This window comes from Anticarsia gemmatalis, chromosome 20 (genome assembly GCF_050436995.1).
Source record: "Anticarsia gemmatalis isolate Benzon Research Colony breed Stoneville strain chromosome 20, ilAntGemm2 primary, whole genome shotgun sequence".
Lineage (NCBI taxonomy): Eukaryota > Metazoa > Arthropoda > Insecta > Lepidoptera > Erebidae > Anticarsia > Anticarsia gemmatalis.
The window spans coordinates 4,641,114-4,660,456 of NC_134764.1; the positions used below are offsets into that span (position 1 = coordinate 4,641,114).

The 19,343-nt window shown below is 35.0% G+C and overlaps 1 protein-coding gene across 2 annotated transcripts in view; it reads right to left on the minus strand.

Moving 5' to 3' along the window:
- The window catches only part of Flo2 (flotillin-2), a 268,758-nt gene that overhangs the window by 26,170 nt on the left and 223,245 nt on the right, over positions 1 to 19,343 (minus strand). Inside the window, exons 2-3 of one of the 2 annotated variants that reach the window (XM_076127312.1) lie at positions 16,850 to 16,944; positions 15,974 to 16,175 (exon numbers count right to left, since the gene is read on the minus strand). In XM_076127312.1, coding sequence (XP_075983427.1) covers positions 15,974 to 16,175; positions 16,850 to 16,944 — 297 coding nt within the window. Of the gene's footprint in view, positions 1 to 6,030; positions 6,412 to 15,973; positions 16,176 to 16,849; positions 16,945 to 19,343 lie in introns of those variants that run through there. The other variant, XM_076127314.1, reaches the window with a different exon arrangement.

The following is a 19,343-nucleotide window of genomic DNA, read 5'->3' on the forward strand; positions in this document are numbered from 1 at the left end:
TATCATTGCAAACGACAAACGGACGTGAATACAAAAAAAAACAAATTAAATAAAGCCGTCAGAAATATTTATTACGTTCGGTAATTACCGAAACCAGAACGTTAACGTCATACCGTATGTAAGTACAATAATTATGGACTTTACAACTAATACTTGTTCTACCACATTTAGCCGATATTGGATTGTTCTTGACATTGTACCTCGGCACGTGAGACTGATAATATTGAGTATTACTCAAGGTCGGCTGGTTTGTCAGTCAAGTTCAGGGTGAAGAGATAATGGGCTGGTACTCGTTGAGCAAGGAGGTCACTGTGCTACCGAGACCTGTTTCAAATAAATCGATTGCGTCAGACGCCCAGCCCTTTTCCTACTCGTAACGTAATTGCACGGTAGTTGGTGACGAAATTGTTGGAAAACTACTAACGTTTGAAGGTCTTTTTTAGAGTATGGACCAATTTTATCCTATTAGTATTATAAATGCGAAAGTTTGTGAGTATGTATGGATGTTTGTTACTCTTTCACGCAAATACAACTTAATCGATTACGATAAAATTTGGTACGTAGGTAGCTGAAAACCCAGAATAACACATAGGCTCTTTTTATCCCGGAGTTCCCGAGGGATCGGGATTTACACGGGGGTTTTCACGCGAACGAAGTCGCGGGCGGCCTCTATATCTATATACTAATATAATAAAGCTGAAGAGTTTGTTTGTTTGATTGTTTGTTTGTTTGTTTGTTTGAACGCGCTAATCTCAGGAACTACTGGTCCGATTTGAAAAATTCTTTCAGTGTTAGATAGCCCATTTATCGAGGAAGGCTATAGGCTATATAACATCACGCTACGGTCATTAGGAGCGGAGTAGCAACGAAAAATGTTACAAAAACGGGGAAAATTTTGACCCATTCTCTTAGGTGACGCAAGCGAAGTTGCGCGGGTCAGCTAGTATTAAATAATTGGGAGATGGTTGCTCTTTCTGTTAGTTTATATAATATGATAGTTAGCGTTGTAAGAGGTTTTCTCTAAACTTAACCTTAGTTATACAGTTTCGAACTTCGTAGGGCTTTGTTAAATCACCCCCTAATTATGTCATAAACTTTGGGCTCCAAGAGGCTTTTGTGACAAATTAGTCCCTCAAGAAGTTTTGGATGGGCACAGGTTTGGGACCCGGCTCTATCGCCTATAACCGTGTGATAAAGTATCATTCCCTTAAAACTTAGTTAATTTTAATTAAATAATGTCCAATCAGGGAAAGTTATTACTAACTCCCGGTTTCTGAGTTCATTTAGCGGTAGTTTATCTATTCGATTGCGTTTTTTTATATAAGTTTTAACGCTATTGAAAAGATAAACTGCCGCTAAATGTAACTCAGAAACCGGGGGTTAATTGTACACTTTAAAATAAACTAAATTATAGGTAAGTACAACTAATCAATGACATTTAACTCAAACACAATAAACATAGCATCATTAGATCGGTTTATAGAGCATTCCGTAGAAACTTGTTACACAATTAAACGTCGGATATCATGTGAACTTCACGACTAGCTGAACAAGTGAACAAGCTACTATTAGTTCTCTCGTCAGCGAGAATGTTCCCGAGACCAACGATCAACAGGACAAAGCGCGTCGATGCTGTTTACTTGTTACAAAGTATGGAGTGGAACTATGGGAACTCGAATGCTATTTACTATCTAGTTGCGGGATCTGATGAGGAATGGAATGTTAAAGATATTTTTATTATGAAGTGAACAGATAGACTTTGTTACGGATAATATGAATTTATATCCAATGCCCTCTACGTCCCACAACCTGCACAACTGAGGACCTTATCTTGGCGACGGAAATTGCTATTGATGTTGCCAAGTTCTTGTCAACAACTGTATAGGTATTATGGTGAGCCGTTGACACGACAGAAGAGGCAGAACTGATAATATTAAAAACAATGATTTACCAAAGCTGTTGAGAGCTTCTGGTTAAAGTAAATCATGGAATAAGCTGCTATTCCATTGACATTTATGTCAAATTAGTCATAAAATAGCCATAAAACTAGCTCGAATATATTCCCGAAATCGACATATAGAGCTAACGACGTACACTGCCTTCATTTAACTTAGTGAATACTTGCGGTGCAAGTTTGTGACCTAAATAAGAGATAAATAGTTTACAGCGCCCTAACAGTATTGAAGTGCATTTTAGGCACGAAACTTCTGATCAACATTTGTCGAAAATATCGAGGAGAAGATGTAAACTTTTGTACGAAAATCTGGCCACAAAAAGGCTGGCCATTTCAGGCTTTTATGTATTTACACATATGTGTATGTAGAACTAGATATACGAGTGTGTTCACTAACCTAGTTTTTCACGCTATGAGTATTGGAATTTCGGGCATGTCTGGAATTATTGGAAAACTGAATCATTACGGTAATGTTCCTGTTTCTGTATATGGCAAACACGCTTGACATAATAATATTTGAGCGACTAAAAGTTCTCTATCAAATACTGTAGAAGTTTAAAAGTTTTGTACGACATTGTATCTAATAATAAGTGTGTTTTCTAATCCTACCAATATTATGAATGTGAAAGTTTGTGAGAATGTATAATTGTATATATGGAAGTTTGTTACTCTTTTACGTAAATACTACGAAATTTGGTACACCGACAGCTTATAACGCATAGGAATTTACCCCGGAAAATCTTTTCACGCGGTCGAAGTCGCGCACAGATGCTAGTAAAAAATAATTGTGAGAAATATGAAGTTTAAGGTCTACACTTTAGTGAATTAAATTGTACATCGTTTTATATCATTTCTAAAGCTTTGTAGCCTATACTAGTGTATAGTGACGTATATCGGTATGTGTTGTGGGTTGCGGTTAGCTGGGCTCCACGCGCCACTGATGAATGAACGTTATCGCCTGTGTTTACACTACCACACTACCACCTAGCCGTATATTATTGTAACTGACTGCCTGCCTGGCTAAATAGGCCATAGGAAATGAAATACTATTTTGTATATTGCACAAAGTAATATGAATAACTGGTTGCTTTTGTTTAAGTTAAGTGTATCGTTGACTACGATGCGAGTAGTGACTAATAGTGTTCTATTTTATGAAGATTTCAGTATGTCAATAATTAAAAATATATTTTTAAATCTTAGCGATAACAGCGATCCCAAGAATATTTAAAGACTATTTTTGGGAATCATTTGGTATGTTTTTTGCAGGTGCTCTTTTAACAACAATTTTGGTTCTTGAATTTGACCTTAGTGTATATAATGAGTAGTAAAGGCAAGCACTACCAGAGGTCATACTTGATTGCACAAATATCAAGGTAAAATAAGAGTAAAAGGAAATAGGCATTTAGCCGACAAAAATATCTCACTATCAAAGGACTTTACAATGCACTAACACTCTATGATAAATCAAATGCCGGTCTACATTAATAAAACAGCAGACTTCGTTGTTAAGCCTGTTATGGGCATATCACATTCTTTTAACTTATTCTACAACTACAATCATTAAATCAACTAGAAGCTTTTGTCTTGACCTTTGTCATAATCCCTCGTAGAAATATATATCACAAAATAAGACAGAGCTAAACAGTTTACATTCGAGTAATTTGTACTACTTCACCCAGAATGTGTAAAACTTTAAACATCAATACGCGGCAAGCTAAGTCATCTATTTCATCAAATAATATTTCATGATAGTACTGTGCATAGTTATTCATTCACTTTTTTACTAGTTTTTCCGATTCCAGAGTCCCACAGGTCATGGTAAGTTATTACACTGTCACCCAGGCAGTACAAACACCCAGTGGTACGATAATGCAGGCTATTTATACGATTATAATAAAATATAATCATATACAGAGATATGTTTTTAACAGTGAACCGTACTGCGGTTTGAGCTGCGGTTTACATTCAAGGTTGTTTTTTGCAAAGTCATACAATTGCAACATCAATGAACAATATAATATGTTGTTGTTTATTATTTTGTATAGAAAATACGTAAGATTCTGAGAAACACGACTCAGTTATTCGCTTCAGTTTTTACTCAATATATGTGTTATTATACAATATTTCTAATAAATACTTGTATATTTGTATCATAACATTTAATAACATAGAAAAATAATAGGTATTGGAATATGATGTGCGTCAATTTTCAGGAAAAGTACGAAATGGAATAAAGAGCGGGCGGTATTTATAACGGGATATATTTTATGTATTTTAAACGGGAAATTTATAATTCAAAAGTAATATCAGTAGGTACGTAACACCGAAATCGGTGCAAAATAAAATGACACTTTACTGATATAAGTAAACAGGGTAATAACGTAATATTAATGAAAAAGCAAATGTCGGCCCCATGAAAAAACTATGCAATAGGCAAAATGTATATAAAAAAGAGTACGAACACTAACTAGGAATAAAAGCTGAAGGTATCCAAAAAAAAAGAAACTTATCCAAGAAAACTTAAAAGCTCAAACGTTTTTTGTTATAATAGTTAAGTAATTCTATCTTCAAGAGTGCAATGACCCTTGGGATGGGATAGAACAAGGAACTAAAAACACCACCAGTAAAGATTTTAAAGCAAGCTAGTTAATTTTCATTATCCTTTAAAAGTATAATCATTACCAAATACCTCACGATCCTAAGCCTTATAAAATGAGAATGTAAACAAAAATGACCTTTTATGTGACATTATTAAGTACTAGCTGACCCGCGCAACTTCGTTTGCGTGTATCCCGCTATGTCGACAAATACAGTCAACGCACCAACACATATTGGATACTAATTTTCAATTCACAATAACTTCGTTTTTATAAAAATATTTATAGGGACGCTGCCCCCGCCGCCGCGGCCGGCCCGTACCGTGCCGCAATACTAATATCGTGATATCTCCTAAACTATATGTCTAAATAACACACTGTAAACTGCAAAAATAATCTAAATTAAATGCTCGTGATGATGAACTTACTTATTTTGATAAGGATATATGTATTATTGGTTATATCACCAGTTAAACATCACCCAACGAATTAAATGTTTTTTTAATACAGAAAAGTAGTTTTTGTGACTTAAATAAAAAAGCTGGATATATGTCATCGCGGACTTTTTTGTAGAACTAATAAAGACCAATGTTTTTGCTATACATTGTTCTTACTTGTATCCAACGGTATAAGCGGCGCACGCACAAATGCAATCTTCAATTAGATTTTTTTTCTGACTTCTTGGACATAAATCGCTATAACTCAGCTAATATAGTTTCAATGTATTTCAATTATATATAAAAACCTGTCGGAGAAAATACTCTTTCTATTAGTGAAAACCGCATCAAAATCCGTTGCGTAGTTTTAAAGTTTTATGCATACGAAGGGACTACAGACAAAATGGGCGACTTTGTTTTATACTATGTAGTGATTATGAAAGGTCGAGTTGATTAAGTAATGACAAGAAGTATTTCTCGTATAGACGTTCAAGATTATCCTCTCACATGTCAGACCCTTGTCATATGGACAGTGGACAATACTCTTCTGAATATATTCTTTTGTCACCATTGTATCGTGAACCACACATGTGAATAAATCATGAATTTTCTTTCAAAAGCCTGACCACAACTAAGGATGGTTTTTATTCAGATAAAAGCTAAATCGTTTATATTTTATACATAGAAATATGACCGAACTAAGTACCCGTGTAACTTTAATTCATCATAAAGTTGTCGTCTTCAAATAGTCACTAAATCGATAGTAATTACTTTCCTTTATCACACACCCACTAAAACATCGACCTTCAACTCGAATAGTTAAAACTGTTCAGTAATTTAATTTTGACATAACCGCGTTTGGGAATTGTAATTCCCATATCGTGACAATACGGCATCCCTAGACTAATAAAAGTATATATTTGTATGTTAAAAGTGCGAAAATAAATACATTTAAAGTCAATAACCTAAATAAAAATACCCATTTATAAGATACAGTTTTTCTCACAGAAAAGACAGCAACGTGATAGATAAAGCTTCTTACCTTTTAACTACAGCTAAAGTCGCACCAACAGTTAATCCGAGATTAAAAGCAGTCATCCAAAGTAAAGACATGGCTACGGCTTGCAAATAGCTGCGCGGTCTCGATAACGAAACCTCAGGATGTTCCACAACACTAAGAAACTGTCCTGTTCATCCCGTACCACGGTACAACACTAAGCGTTCCAAACTTGAATCCGTACAAAGGCGAATAAAAAGAAAATAAAATTAAAATTGTCTATGGTTCTCGAAACTTGACAGATGATTAACTTTTTTATGAATAGCAAACGGCAAAGGTTAAGTGAAAAAAGTACGAATAACTTTCTGTGTAAAAGTATTAGAGTACTCGAGTGTCGAGTACAGACGGTTGTGAACGAGTGGCGTGGTCGGGCGGTCCTTTACAATATAAACTGTTAGTTTCCCCCCGCGCGCCACCACAGATCACCACACACTACTGAATATTTGTCTAGTTTCACAACTATTCAGCTTTGCAACTACAAATATTAGTTATTGCTTCCACTTTGTATCTCCTCGGTTTATTTATTATTGGTTCAATGACATCGTGGCTGGTATGCATACATATTGGTCACATTTAAAGCAAAGCGTACTGAATTATTACTGCATGATATCGTAAAACACCATTATATGATTTGCAACCTTGGTAACAATATCAGTAAATGCAGAATCAAAAAATATCACTGTGTGTGTTAATTAAATAACAATAATTAATGGAAATATACGAATTACGTCAAACGAAATTAAAGGTACATAATGACCTACAAAATTATCTGTATCCTGCAAAATACCAGTATATAATATAATATATCGTAAATCGTAAAACGTCTAATTACGTAAATAAACACTTAATCAAGGGATACGAGTGATAGTTTGTCGAAATCATATACGGTAATTCGTATAAGATTATTGACAAAAATAGTGATTTACATGACGTATTTACCATTTCAGTCTTAGGATTCTAAGAGCTAAATACATAGCTTATGGATAAGTGCTAGATATCCTATGATATTATGAAGTGGTCGACATTATTCGCGTATCGCTCGTCCCACATTGATCGGTAATAAAATAAAAGTTCTCTGCTCCCTGAACCAACAATGTCGTAACAATCGAATACTATAAAACCGAGGGCTATGGACAGTTACAAGGACATTTGTATTCATTTGACATTTTCGACAACATTGTAGATCACTACTTGTTATTGCTTTGTTACAGATTTTAGGTCAAATTCTTTAAGACAAAGATTATCTCCTGGCTAAGTCAGGTTATTAACCAAGTTATACGAACTCAATATAGATGCAAAAACGACAAACAGTTTAGAGAATAATGTTCAGAGATCAGTGGCCAGAATAACTAGAAACAAAGTAATCTGACGAAGTGCATTCACAGAGACGAGAGATGTAACATAATTATTAGGTAGATACTGTCATGTGCATATTCATAGGGCATCACAAAAGCGAACTCCGGAGAGTAATTTCCATATTTGCCATGCTTAGCAAGCTTAGAGTCTGTAAACGGCTTTGACAGAACTGAGTACCCGAGATTTGTTCTGCTTTATACTTGCGGGAATAGAGGAAGAACTCATAAGCTCTCTCGCGTTGCATATTTAGTATGTAATAGAGTCACCAGTCAGCCTGCGACCACAGCGAGAGCAACCTGCGCCGAAACGTTAGGCATTTTAGGGTAAAATGCCTGTTCGCGTTAATTCCCGTATCCTACTATATAAAGAAAGAACTCACTCAAGTTTGACAAGCCTTAAGGCGATGGAGATTAATGCTTCACATTCTAAATGTTAAAACGTCTGTTTACATTTTATTTGAGAGTCAGTGACCTTTGAGTAAGTTTGCAAACTCAATGTATAATGAAAGGCCATTGACTGCGTTTGTAGCGTATTGAAAATGTAGGAATACTGGAATGCTATTCTAGAATGCTCGAACTCCGAAGAGAAGAAAGTTCGGTTTCCCTTAAAACCAAGTGTGTCAGGTCTTTAATTTTATACAGAACTAGCCGACCCGCGCAACTTCGCTTGCGTCACATAAGAGAATCATAATTTTCCCCGTTTTTGTAACATTTTCACTGGTACTCTGCTCCTATTGGTCGTAGCGTGATGATATATAGCCTATAGCCTTCCTCGATAAATGGGCTATCTAACACTGAAAGAATTTTTCAAATCGGAACAGTAGTTTTCGAGATAAGCGCGTTCAAACAAACAAACAAACATACAAACAACCAAACAAACAAACTCTTCAGCTTTATAATATTAAGTATAGATGGAGGAATTTATTAAAATCCCGAGTTCTGAACAATAAGTATCGGATACGCTTAAGTTAACTTACAATTATATTCATAAACTTCGATTGATTGTTCAATGCAAGTACGTATGAGAAAATGCAAGCCTACGGGAATAAATAAATAGAGATAACAAAAGGCGGTAAATATTTCCCATTAAAATTACATAAAACAACCTATTTAGTTAATATTATTTTTAACTTATTTCCCTCCCGATAACCCCATGACGCACTATTTACTTAATCAATGAATACATATTAATCATAATTTCAAACGCGGTGCGTGTGTACGTCTATTTATTGATTATTATTTATATTATTATACGTAACGTTTATGTTACAGTTACGTAAATGAAGTTATGTTAATTACAATACCATATTTATCGTGTCAGGAATGAGGAAAAAAATTGTAGATACATCACGAATTTTCGACTACAGCGCAGCTGATGGAAAAAACATTATTGGTGAAATATTTCCACCAATTTTGACCAATTCCATTGGTCAAAAGGAAAAAAATTAAAATACTCCTTGAGTTATTGTCGTTTTGTACTAACTCAGTCTAATGAATTTTAAACGTATTTGCATCTAGTGGTACGTCGAAGTAATGGGATTCTTTACATGCACTCAGTGAGCTTCAGATTTTGTGCACTACGACAACTGTCTTAACATTTCCATTGCTATGTAAATTCTATGCGTTCATTCATTTTTCCCATACATTATTCATGTGCAAGAAGTTTGTCTCACATGTTCTTCTACATGAGTCAATTACAAAGATACAGCGTCTAAAGGAAGATGTTGTTTATAAAAGGGTAAAGTTCGATAAATACCTTAAGGAAACATGCATTTTAAACATGCAATACAAAAGGTACCACATATACCGTTAAAGTCGAATAATATCATAATTTTCATCAACTAAACCTTACTTTAGTAGTCATTGGAACACAATAAATATTGGACAGATAGCACAGCAATAAATAAACTTAAAATCAAACCAATATGTACAGATTGAGTGGACTTTTCACCAAACACAAATACACTCATTATTGAAGCACTTTTCAATCAAAGTATTTTTCTGTTTCTGAGCTCCAGGATAAACAGGTCTGTCTTATATGCAGCGCGAAAAATATAAATAAAGATTCACAGATGCACTTTTATTTTTGCCAACGAGACAATTTTAGTGCATTTGACAGTCTTTTTATACGTCAGTTCACTGTATACTTTTTTTACATTGAAACTATCCAAAAAGTCTATATTGTTGAAGAGCGCTTAAACTTTAAGGAAAGCCGCGGCGGAAGGATTGCTTTTGCCTTTATAGGTGCTTACACGTAAGGTACAGTAAAGGTACTGAAGGATACACTAAGTATATTATTTTTATATAAAGTAAACACTGGAGTTTCCGATTACCTTATTACCTTTCACAAAGTTATTCATCGTGGAAAATGTTCAGCCAGTCAGTGGTCAAAACATGATGCAGACTTACCAAATAGGTACCTAAATACAAAGACAGACGTCAAACTTTTACTTTTAATTTGTATTTTAACCAATTAATTAAGTTTTAAATTGATAACATTCATGAAGTGAGTAGGTATCGTGTTGGTTTGAAACGTTTTGTTGTATTAGTCAGCTCCTCAGGGAAATCGCCGTAGTCAGCCTATGAATATTTTGATGACAGTTGGGGAGTACTAGCTGACATGCAAACATGTTTTGCGCACATCAATTAACTTATGAAAAGCCTAGGTCTGATATTATAAGCTTTTAGTACTAATTACTAATCATTAATGCTATAAGCTTGCAGCGCGCAAGTGTGTACTGGGATCTTAGCTGTAGTTATTTCTTGAAATTTTGTATCATCTAGAAGCCATTGCTTTAGCACAGGTGTGAATTATATGTTTTTAGATTTTTTTTGCTATATGACACAAAAAGTGTAGCACAATAACTAGCTATATGCGCTTTTTTCCGCAACTATATGTTATCATATACATCGAAGGACACCACGCCGGTCGTTGACGTTGGGAATTCCGCCGTGCACTTACGCACATTGTCACGCGATAATTATCTGAGGATACTAAAATCAGTAATATAGATATTTACATAATGTCGAGTTCGAGTAATGGCCTTACAGGTGCTTGCTATAAGACCAAAATATAAGAAAATTTAGTGTTAGCTTACACGGTTTAAAAGTTGACGACCTCCGTAGCGCAGTGGTTAAGGTGGTCACCACACCACTACCAGTGCGTCAGAGATCGTAGATTCGATTCCACACGGGGCAAATATTTGCACGATCCACGAATAGTTGTTTAGGATCTGGTTGTATTCTATGCCCGCTATTTGTATGATAGTAAAAGACCCCGCGACTCATAAGAAAAAAAAGAAAACGAAAAGAACTTCTTTCACATTTTTTCTCCAACAATGAACAAGACACATCGTTATCTTACTTTATCTAACGTTTCATCCATTACATCAGAAGGTATGTAGTTACATAAAATTGCTGTCCAACGCAGCCACTGGAGGAAGGGAACTTGGTGCATTATCCTCCAAGCGCTATCACTGACTCACTGTTACTTAATGAGAAAACTACCTGATGGAAATACTGATTCAATCTGAGTAAATAGCGCGGTTATAGGTGAAATGTACGTGAAAGTAAAGATTACCAACTAAGTTTTTATTCCACTAATATTATAAATGCGAAAGTCTGTGAGTATGTATGGATGTTTGTTACTCTTTCACGCAAATACTAATGAATTGATTACGATGAAATTTGGTATGTAGGTAGCTGAAGACCCGGAATAACACATAGGCTTTTTATCCCGGAGTTTCCGAGGGATCGGGATTTACTCGGGAATGGTTTTCACGCGGACGAAGTAGCGGGCGGCCTCTAGATAAGGATATAATCAAATTCACTTTTTGAGTTTGCATTTGGATTTGGTTTGCATTAGATCTTTTCCAACATTGATGCACAATGCTAGTATCTATTTAATGCAAAGCAGACGTTATTATAGTGCCCGAATTGTCGGAATACTCATCATGTACCTATAAGGAATGCATTTGCTATATTTACTTTGCATTTGATTGATTGATTTAGACAGGCCGATCGAAGACGGTTATTTATAACAATAGTAAGTTGTTAATGTCTGGAAATTACGGCACATATTACTGATAGGACATAATAATAGTGTATGATAAATGTTCGTAGGACACATAAATACCTATAGAAATGTCAATAAAACTAGAATTGAGTTCCAAGCTAGTTTATTTCAAGGAATGCATCACCACAACTAGAAACTTGGAGCTTAAGATGAGGACAGTCCGTATTTAAGTTTATAACAGCTTAAGAGATTTGCTTTTACAAACTTGAAGTCAACGCTACTGCAAGGAGTTAGCAATTGTAGTTGTTTGCTGTGTAAGCTTAGTGTACAAATCTTGTTCAGACGTTGAATATCTCCGGGAAATTGGTACAAGAGGATAAAAAGATAGCCGGTTTAACCACTTCTGATTGAGTATCGGATAGCCTATCAGGAGAGATTTCAAAGAAAAGTCCCTAATCCGCACTAGGCTGGCGTGGTGGACTCAAGGCCTAACCCCTCTCCCCTTACGGAAGGAGACCCTTGCCCAGCAGTGGGACATTATTGGGTTAAATTTATATTCTGTCGCTAATCCATAAGCTGTCAAACTGGCCCTTGATCTAGTATTCATGTTATGTTAAAGGCATAATACTTTTTCAGTATCGTTTTGTTTTATACCAAGTCAGGTACCAGGCATCAGGCAACAATCACTGAGATGGGATTACAATCTAGCGGATGTAACAAGTGTAACGACTTACAACAGTTCGTTCGCCCTTCATTTACTAGAACGTTCTATGCACCGACCTCCAACGAAGTGGTACTGTTAAGTACATGCTAGTACTGTTATAATGTTGCTTTATTTTCTTGTGATTGCTGCCTTTTCTCCAAAGCAAGATGGCTGCCGGGCCTACGTGATAATGTGCACGTATCACCCGGTAACGATAGCAGTGTAGGGGAAATGTACAAATTAAATCTGTACCTACTGGGAAAAATGTGATGAAAGGTAATGTTGTAATATTTATTTGTTAGCAGTTTACAAAATTAAAAAATAATAATCCATGACATTTAAATCGCAATTATCGTGTAAACTATCAAGTAATCTAAGTACCTACCTACCTGCTTATTATGATCATAAACTAACTCCCCAAGTATGTGTAGTGTTTACGTCATTTAAAATAGTAATATTAAGTTCATAAGTATATTTGCATAATAATATTTAAGTACAATTATGTTGACCGTACGAACCTCGCGGTCACCGGCTTTTAGATAAATGCAGATATTCCTCTGAGTCATACGCAAAACCAATGCACCGAGTTTCCCGCTTTCATCTCCATTGATAAATATTATTCAGACATTAAAAGGTAAATTAAAGATTAATGCACAATATCCTGTTTGATTAAAAACAAGTTCCCATCTCCTTTATCGGTTGGCAAACTTACAAAGAAAACATTTCCCTCCTCAAAATAAACAAAATCAATTATATTTAAGCGACTTCAATACAAATATGTAAGTAATTATATTGTTTACCCGTATATTGTGACCAACATTCTTAACCTTAACTGACTTTAACTGCTTTAACTCTCAGATAATAAAATTGGCTAAGAGTTAGTTTCACACCTCATATTACATGGTATCTGTCAGGAGGTACCTACTAACTGGCGCAGTGCCGTACGCATACATACCTCACCTTCCTTCTTGTGTGTCCTTCAAGGAAATTATACACAAGAAAGTGCAGAAAGATGTAGCACCTAAACCTGTTTAATTCTGTAGTTGTTTTTACCTAGGTCATATCTGCATACAACCTTGTAGTAACCTTAGCGGAGGCAAGGACTGGCGCTAAGTACCCTCATTTAAATACGCTATGTCGCTGCATTTCCTGTTGCGTTTTGTGCATTATCTTTATCTAACTATGCTGTTCGTTTTGAAGGTTATTGCAGAGATCTGATTCTCTGAACGTACCTATACGTTTTCACAGGGTGTTTCTAAGGTTAAATGAAAAAGCTATTCATGTACTGTTTTAAATGACCTTATTTAAAAAATAGAGAGAAGAATACTATTTGATGATTAGAGGTTTAAAACAGACCTTTAATATAAAAAACTGGGATATTCACAAAATCCGCAATACGTAGGTTGTCAGAACTCTACAGTAGGTACCTAAATTGTTCCCTACTTAGTCTAGATACATAAGTTTACAATTAGTTATAAATTATGTTCACCTACTTCTGCAGATCTAAACGCGGATAACGAAACACCGTTAATTACTTACTAAGTTACGACCTCAAAATTAATTTTCATGTCACACAAACCTCCGTTTATGAATTTCAGTAAGCACCTACTTTGATACCCAGACATCTCGTTAACGATTTAGGGATTACTTCGACTGAAAAAACTAATTAAGTAGTGAACCTATATAATTATATAGTTCAATTTAAAATTAATAATACAGAGGCAAAATATTATAATAGAAAGTAAGACATTGTTATGATAAAACTAACGATGAGTTTGTACAACAATAATCAAAGAGAGCACTGAAACGAGAATAGAGCAGAGGGAGCTTTCAGCTAACAAGAATATTATTAATATACAAGTTATAGCACTGATATTAAGAAAACCTTTTAAAGTAAACCTTATTGAGTGAGTTTGTACAAAACTTTGGCCTTAGTCAATTTAATTGACGAAATAAGATCAGTAAATATTTTAATGTTTATTTTTTATCAGAAGTTGTGTATATTACGCTCGGTTCCATTACTTCTGGACAGAGATCAGAAAACTTGTCAACTGTAATTTTGACAGTTCTTCTCACACGTCTACTGTCATTTTATCTAGCAGATAGGTTATCTGACATTAATTCATGAGCCGTGAAACTGGCCGTTGTTCTAACTTGTAAACAGTTTTGTTAGTTCTAATGACATAAGAAGTAAAGAGGTCAGTAATGTGTCGTATGTCGTACCTGTCAGTAAAACGTTAAGTGAATAGTAATGACGTGAAGGTGAAATGTAATGACGTATGAGTGACAGGTTTACGTGATAATCGTCACGCTTACTATGAGATTAAACGATACGGTGGCATAGTTATTAAGATTTCGAGGCAGAACCTAGTAACATTTGTTAGTACATTAGCTACTTGCTATACTTTGAGGATGTCACGTTCTGAGTGATTGTTTTCGGCTACAGAAAAAAAATTGTGTCAACCATATTGTCAATCTTTTGGCGATTGAACAGAGTGGCCGTGAGTTTCATGCTAGCTCTTCTCACAAGGCTCTACTACCGAGCTAGTGGCAGATTCAGTAATTGTCATTGTATCATTATTTGACGTAAATGATTTGATTTTGATTTTTCAAAAATTTAATTTGCCAAAGTTCATTTGTTTAAAAACTTAAGCCTTCAGTAGAAATCAAATAGGGTTAGCTCTTCTTGATTTCGACTATGTTTAGTTTAGTTTCCAAACAAGTTTCATGGACAAGGAAGTATGAAGAAGGAAAGGGCACGTCGACTAACTGTCAGCTGCTTCCGATATTTCGATCAAGCGTCGTGATTAGTGGTGGACGCGGTGGTCAAGGAGATCGCTTTCCTATCAATGGCCGTAATGAGTTCGTGTTTCGTGTGCGTGCTCGTTTTATTAATAAGACAGGTCGCTGCAGAGGCATTTTGATTGGAATGAGGAACTTATTTATTACTTTACTTCTTTATTGTCACTGAATATTAGACACCTTAGTTCTGAATATTAGATAAAGTTGAAGCAGCCCTTAGTCCATTTGTATGCGGCGTATGCGTGTACAACTACCAAAGACTGTCGGTCCGTATTAAAGATTCCTTATCGTTTACGAACTAATTTAGTTATACACCTACCGTTGAACGAGTACGCAGCCTGTATTTCTTTGATAATGTAAAGATAAAAGGACAAAATGTATGTTTACAGTTCAGTAAGTGCCCGGCGACCTCGTCTAGCCTAAATCCACTTGCTTGGGAAATTAATTTAGGCAGTAAAATAATAATAAAATTAAATAAATCGTTTTAGAGAGAAATTATTTTGTCTAGTCAGGCTTAATTAAAATTTTAATAAAGTTTTGACCTGTCTACCTTATAATTAATTGACTCAGTTTATTTGTAAGTAAATTAAATAAATAGAGAACCATGCCATCTCTAATGATGATTAATAGTTTTTATTCTGTTTTCGGTTCTATTATTGTTATACGGGCTTTGTGTGTTTTTATTTTGCCATAATTATTAATTTAATATTTTTATTTCAGTTTTGATAACATCAAATAATGCTCGAAGAAAATGTTCGAAAGCCATTTGATTCCAAAGAAAAAAAGATATATTTCTTTTATTCTGACACTTTACGAAGCATCCTTTGAATTTTAATGAACTAAAACAGCCAGTATTTTTTCAGAATATTTTTTTTATTTTAGTGACATCTATACTTTTTCTATAAAACTAATATAATTCTTCATGATAACTCAGTTCACGTCTAAAAATACAGATGTCACTGGACTTCATAGTACTATTAATGAAACATAGATGTCACTGTGCGTCAATAGTATTACTACTCTGCAATAGATGGCGCTTAAAAAATTACTTACCGAGAATTGCTCTGAGATGTCCCTCCAATGTTTGAAGTATGGTCATTTTGATTTCTTTGACGGTCTTGCCCAGGAACTGCTCACAGGCAGTTGTGAGAAGCTCGTCTTCGTTCATGATCTTGCATTGAGCGACACCGGTCACCGTGAGGGGTACGCCTTGGGCTGTCTCCACATATTCACACATGGGGTTTAGTGTCATAACCTGGAAATAATTTTGTTAGTAAAACAAGTGATCAATTTTCATTTAGTCGAAAATACGGAATACTATATTCCATGGGACAGTATATGTAGATTTAAAAAAATATTCCTTGAAATTTAAAAAGATACTGAGTAGTTACTATTGTTTCGTTTAAGCATTTGCAAAACATTATTTGTGCGAATAACATAAAATAAAACAGATAAGCAAATATTTATGAACCCAAGAGTAGTTAATTTTAAACAGTACAAGATGTTATAAATCTCGTTAAAACAACAAAGAAACTTGAGCATAGCCGAGCAGTTAGATAAGCATTTAATAAAAATAAATCTTCATGCTCAGACTGTTAGTGCATTCACTTCGGATAACTGAAGAACGGCACGAAGAATCATTACTTTAGTGAGAAATACAATAAATATGAAAATAATACACGATAATTGTCCGAACTGTTTATTGCTGCATGCATTATATCAGGCGCACGTTACGAATATTTCGCTATAAAAACAGTTCATTCACAATTACTTACAAATGTTTATTTTTTAAATTGTGTGTAAACTACCTTAGGCACCAAAATCCATATCTAGTCATGCACTACATAGTCGTTTGATCTATATGCATTATCAGTGGTTACTTTTTTTATAAGATTTCGAATCAGACTTATTAAATTAGTTTATGTTTACCTCAAGTGAGATGCGCTGGACATCAGTGACGAGCCACCAGGCCCACGCCCAGCCTCCCACGATCGTGCGCTTCGTCGTCGAGCCGAAGCAGCCACCTGCAACAAACAAATATGTCCACATTAGCTATCGTAGTTCCTGTTTATATGGGGTTATAGTAGCCTATGGTAAGCCTTTTTTTACTTTAAAGGGCAGTACAAATGAGTAGGTACCTAGGTACACATAGAGAAATCCCAGATATACATATGTTTTACTGAATATATGTAACAATGAAATGCGGTAGGATTCTAAGTATTAAGTTTTAGCTTGTCATTTATAAGTGACGAGATTATTCTTCTGCTCTTCGCTCAACCCTGGATAAAAAAACCACTTTACTTTTCTTTCTTACCATATTTTGGTATTCGTTTATTCGAGAACATTCCGTCTAACACAAACCTTTACTTGAGGGTTCTTTGCCCGAAGATTTCATACGTAACTCCATTGTCGTGCCGACATTGTTGTGGCTACTAACGAGCCGTTATGCAAATACCCAGAAAAAAACAGACTATAACTCAATAGAAAGAAAGAAAGTATTTCCCGTGTGTAGCACGTGTACATGTGCACGTGCACAGTGCGGTGCAGTAGTTATAGTTATTATGTAAAGGGCGGTAACCCCGGGAAGAGAAAGAGGCTGCTACTAAACAGGTTTGTGTTCCTGCCGCCGTGCCGTTAACACAAGGTCCTTAACGCTTTCTATTTTGAAATTACTTCTATCTTTAGTAATAGGAATACTAACTATTATAGAGTTAGTTATTAAGGCATGATTAATTATTCAAATAATAAATTTGATAAGAAGAAGATAAAAATGAAATGGACATTACAACGGCGCCTGTTGTGCTGCGGTTGAAATATACGGCTGCGCCACGACCCTTGCGTCGGATGGTAGTGAGTGCGATTAACACAAAAAATAAATATTGTGTTATTCCCAAATATTTGTGTTTATATTAACATTTGTTCTTAACTTGGGACGCAGTGTTAAAAAGGAAATAATTATTATTATGAAGCAGCAAACGATAACTATCCAATCTTTCCAACAAAAAACCATCTAACAGTCAACGCACGCAACGCTCTACATTCCTCAACAAAAGTAAACAAACATGACAATTTGAGAGAAAATAAATAAGAGCAAAAGGTATGAAGTACAACTAAGTGCTGGCACTGAACGGAGGCCGAATTCACTTTCATCCGCACCGGTCGGTAACTGACCGTCACTGTCGTAGTCTATACATAGTTTGTATATCTATATAGTGTTTAGATTTTAGATACTGTTTTGTTTACGTAATATTAATGAAATGTTCGAAAGAAAATAGTATATTTTCTCTTTTTTCATGCTTGTATATTTTGAGCTGGTAATGTCATATATTGATTGAAAATTGCTAGGCAGTGTGTGATGTCACTTTATGTAATACGGAACTATTATTTGATTGTATTCTGTAATAAAGTATGGATCTCATCTTTTTAGACTAGATGGTCTTATTTAGGCCTTGTTTGACGAAGACTCCTTTAAGAAGGTTCGTAGAATCTCAGGAACTAATGAGGGAATGGTGTCAGGGACATAAATATTTAAAATACGATGAGCTACCTTAGCCAGCCTTTTTTTTGATAATCATGTCAGCAATTTTGAGAAATTTATTCCCTTAGCCTTTCTTTAAAAACAACACAGATAAATTATTGTTGAGGCTAAGTTAGTGTGATATGACGAAATATACATAAAAATCTGTGGGCGTAGACCTATTTTGAGAATATGTTCTACGATTAAAACTGTATCACCATTGCGCACAGAAAGTGTGTCACTAGTGTTTTGAAAGCAACAGTATGTATCCTATGGGAACCGCTTCAAACGTGTGTGACACGACATACGCGCATGAGTCACGTGGTACCAGACGCATGACCACTCGCACGTACTCGTTGAAAGTAGAATATAAGTATCTGTGCTGTTTGAGGTCCATATTAATTGATACCTCCCCATAAAATAATTATAAACGCACATATGAACTATCAATAGTATAGAGTTAGAGTTTGGAAAAAATTGCTGCCGGGACTCAATTTATAGAAGTATTCGTAAAGGATAATTTTTATGAAAACTGCATTCTGTGCACGATATACGAAGAAAATTCGTTAGTAAAAGATTCCACTAAATCTAGCTAGACTGAAGATATTCGCAGGTATTCATCTCATTTTCTAATAGTTCAAAGGTTGCAAATATTAGATGTTGTTGCCAAATAGTATATTGTCTGACTTTCATATTGACACAGATGATTCACACGATTTAAGAAAGTTAAGATGAGGGTTTACATAAACGATTACAAAACATCCGCTAACTGTAATCCAGGATATTCAAAATGATTCTGATAATGATAAGTCATCATAGCGATACGGGTTTAAATTAAAGGATGTTCAAAGGAGATTATTGTCTTACATATCATAAAGTTCATTGGCATGAACTTCAAAGCATACA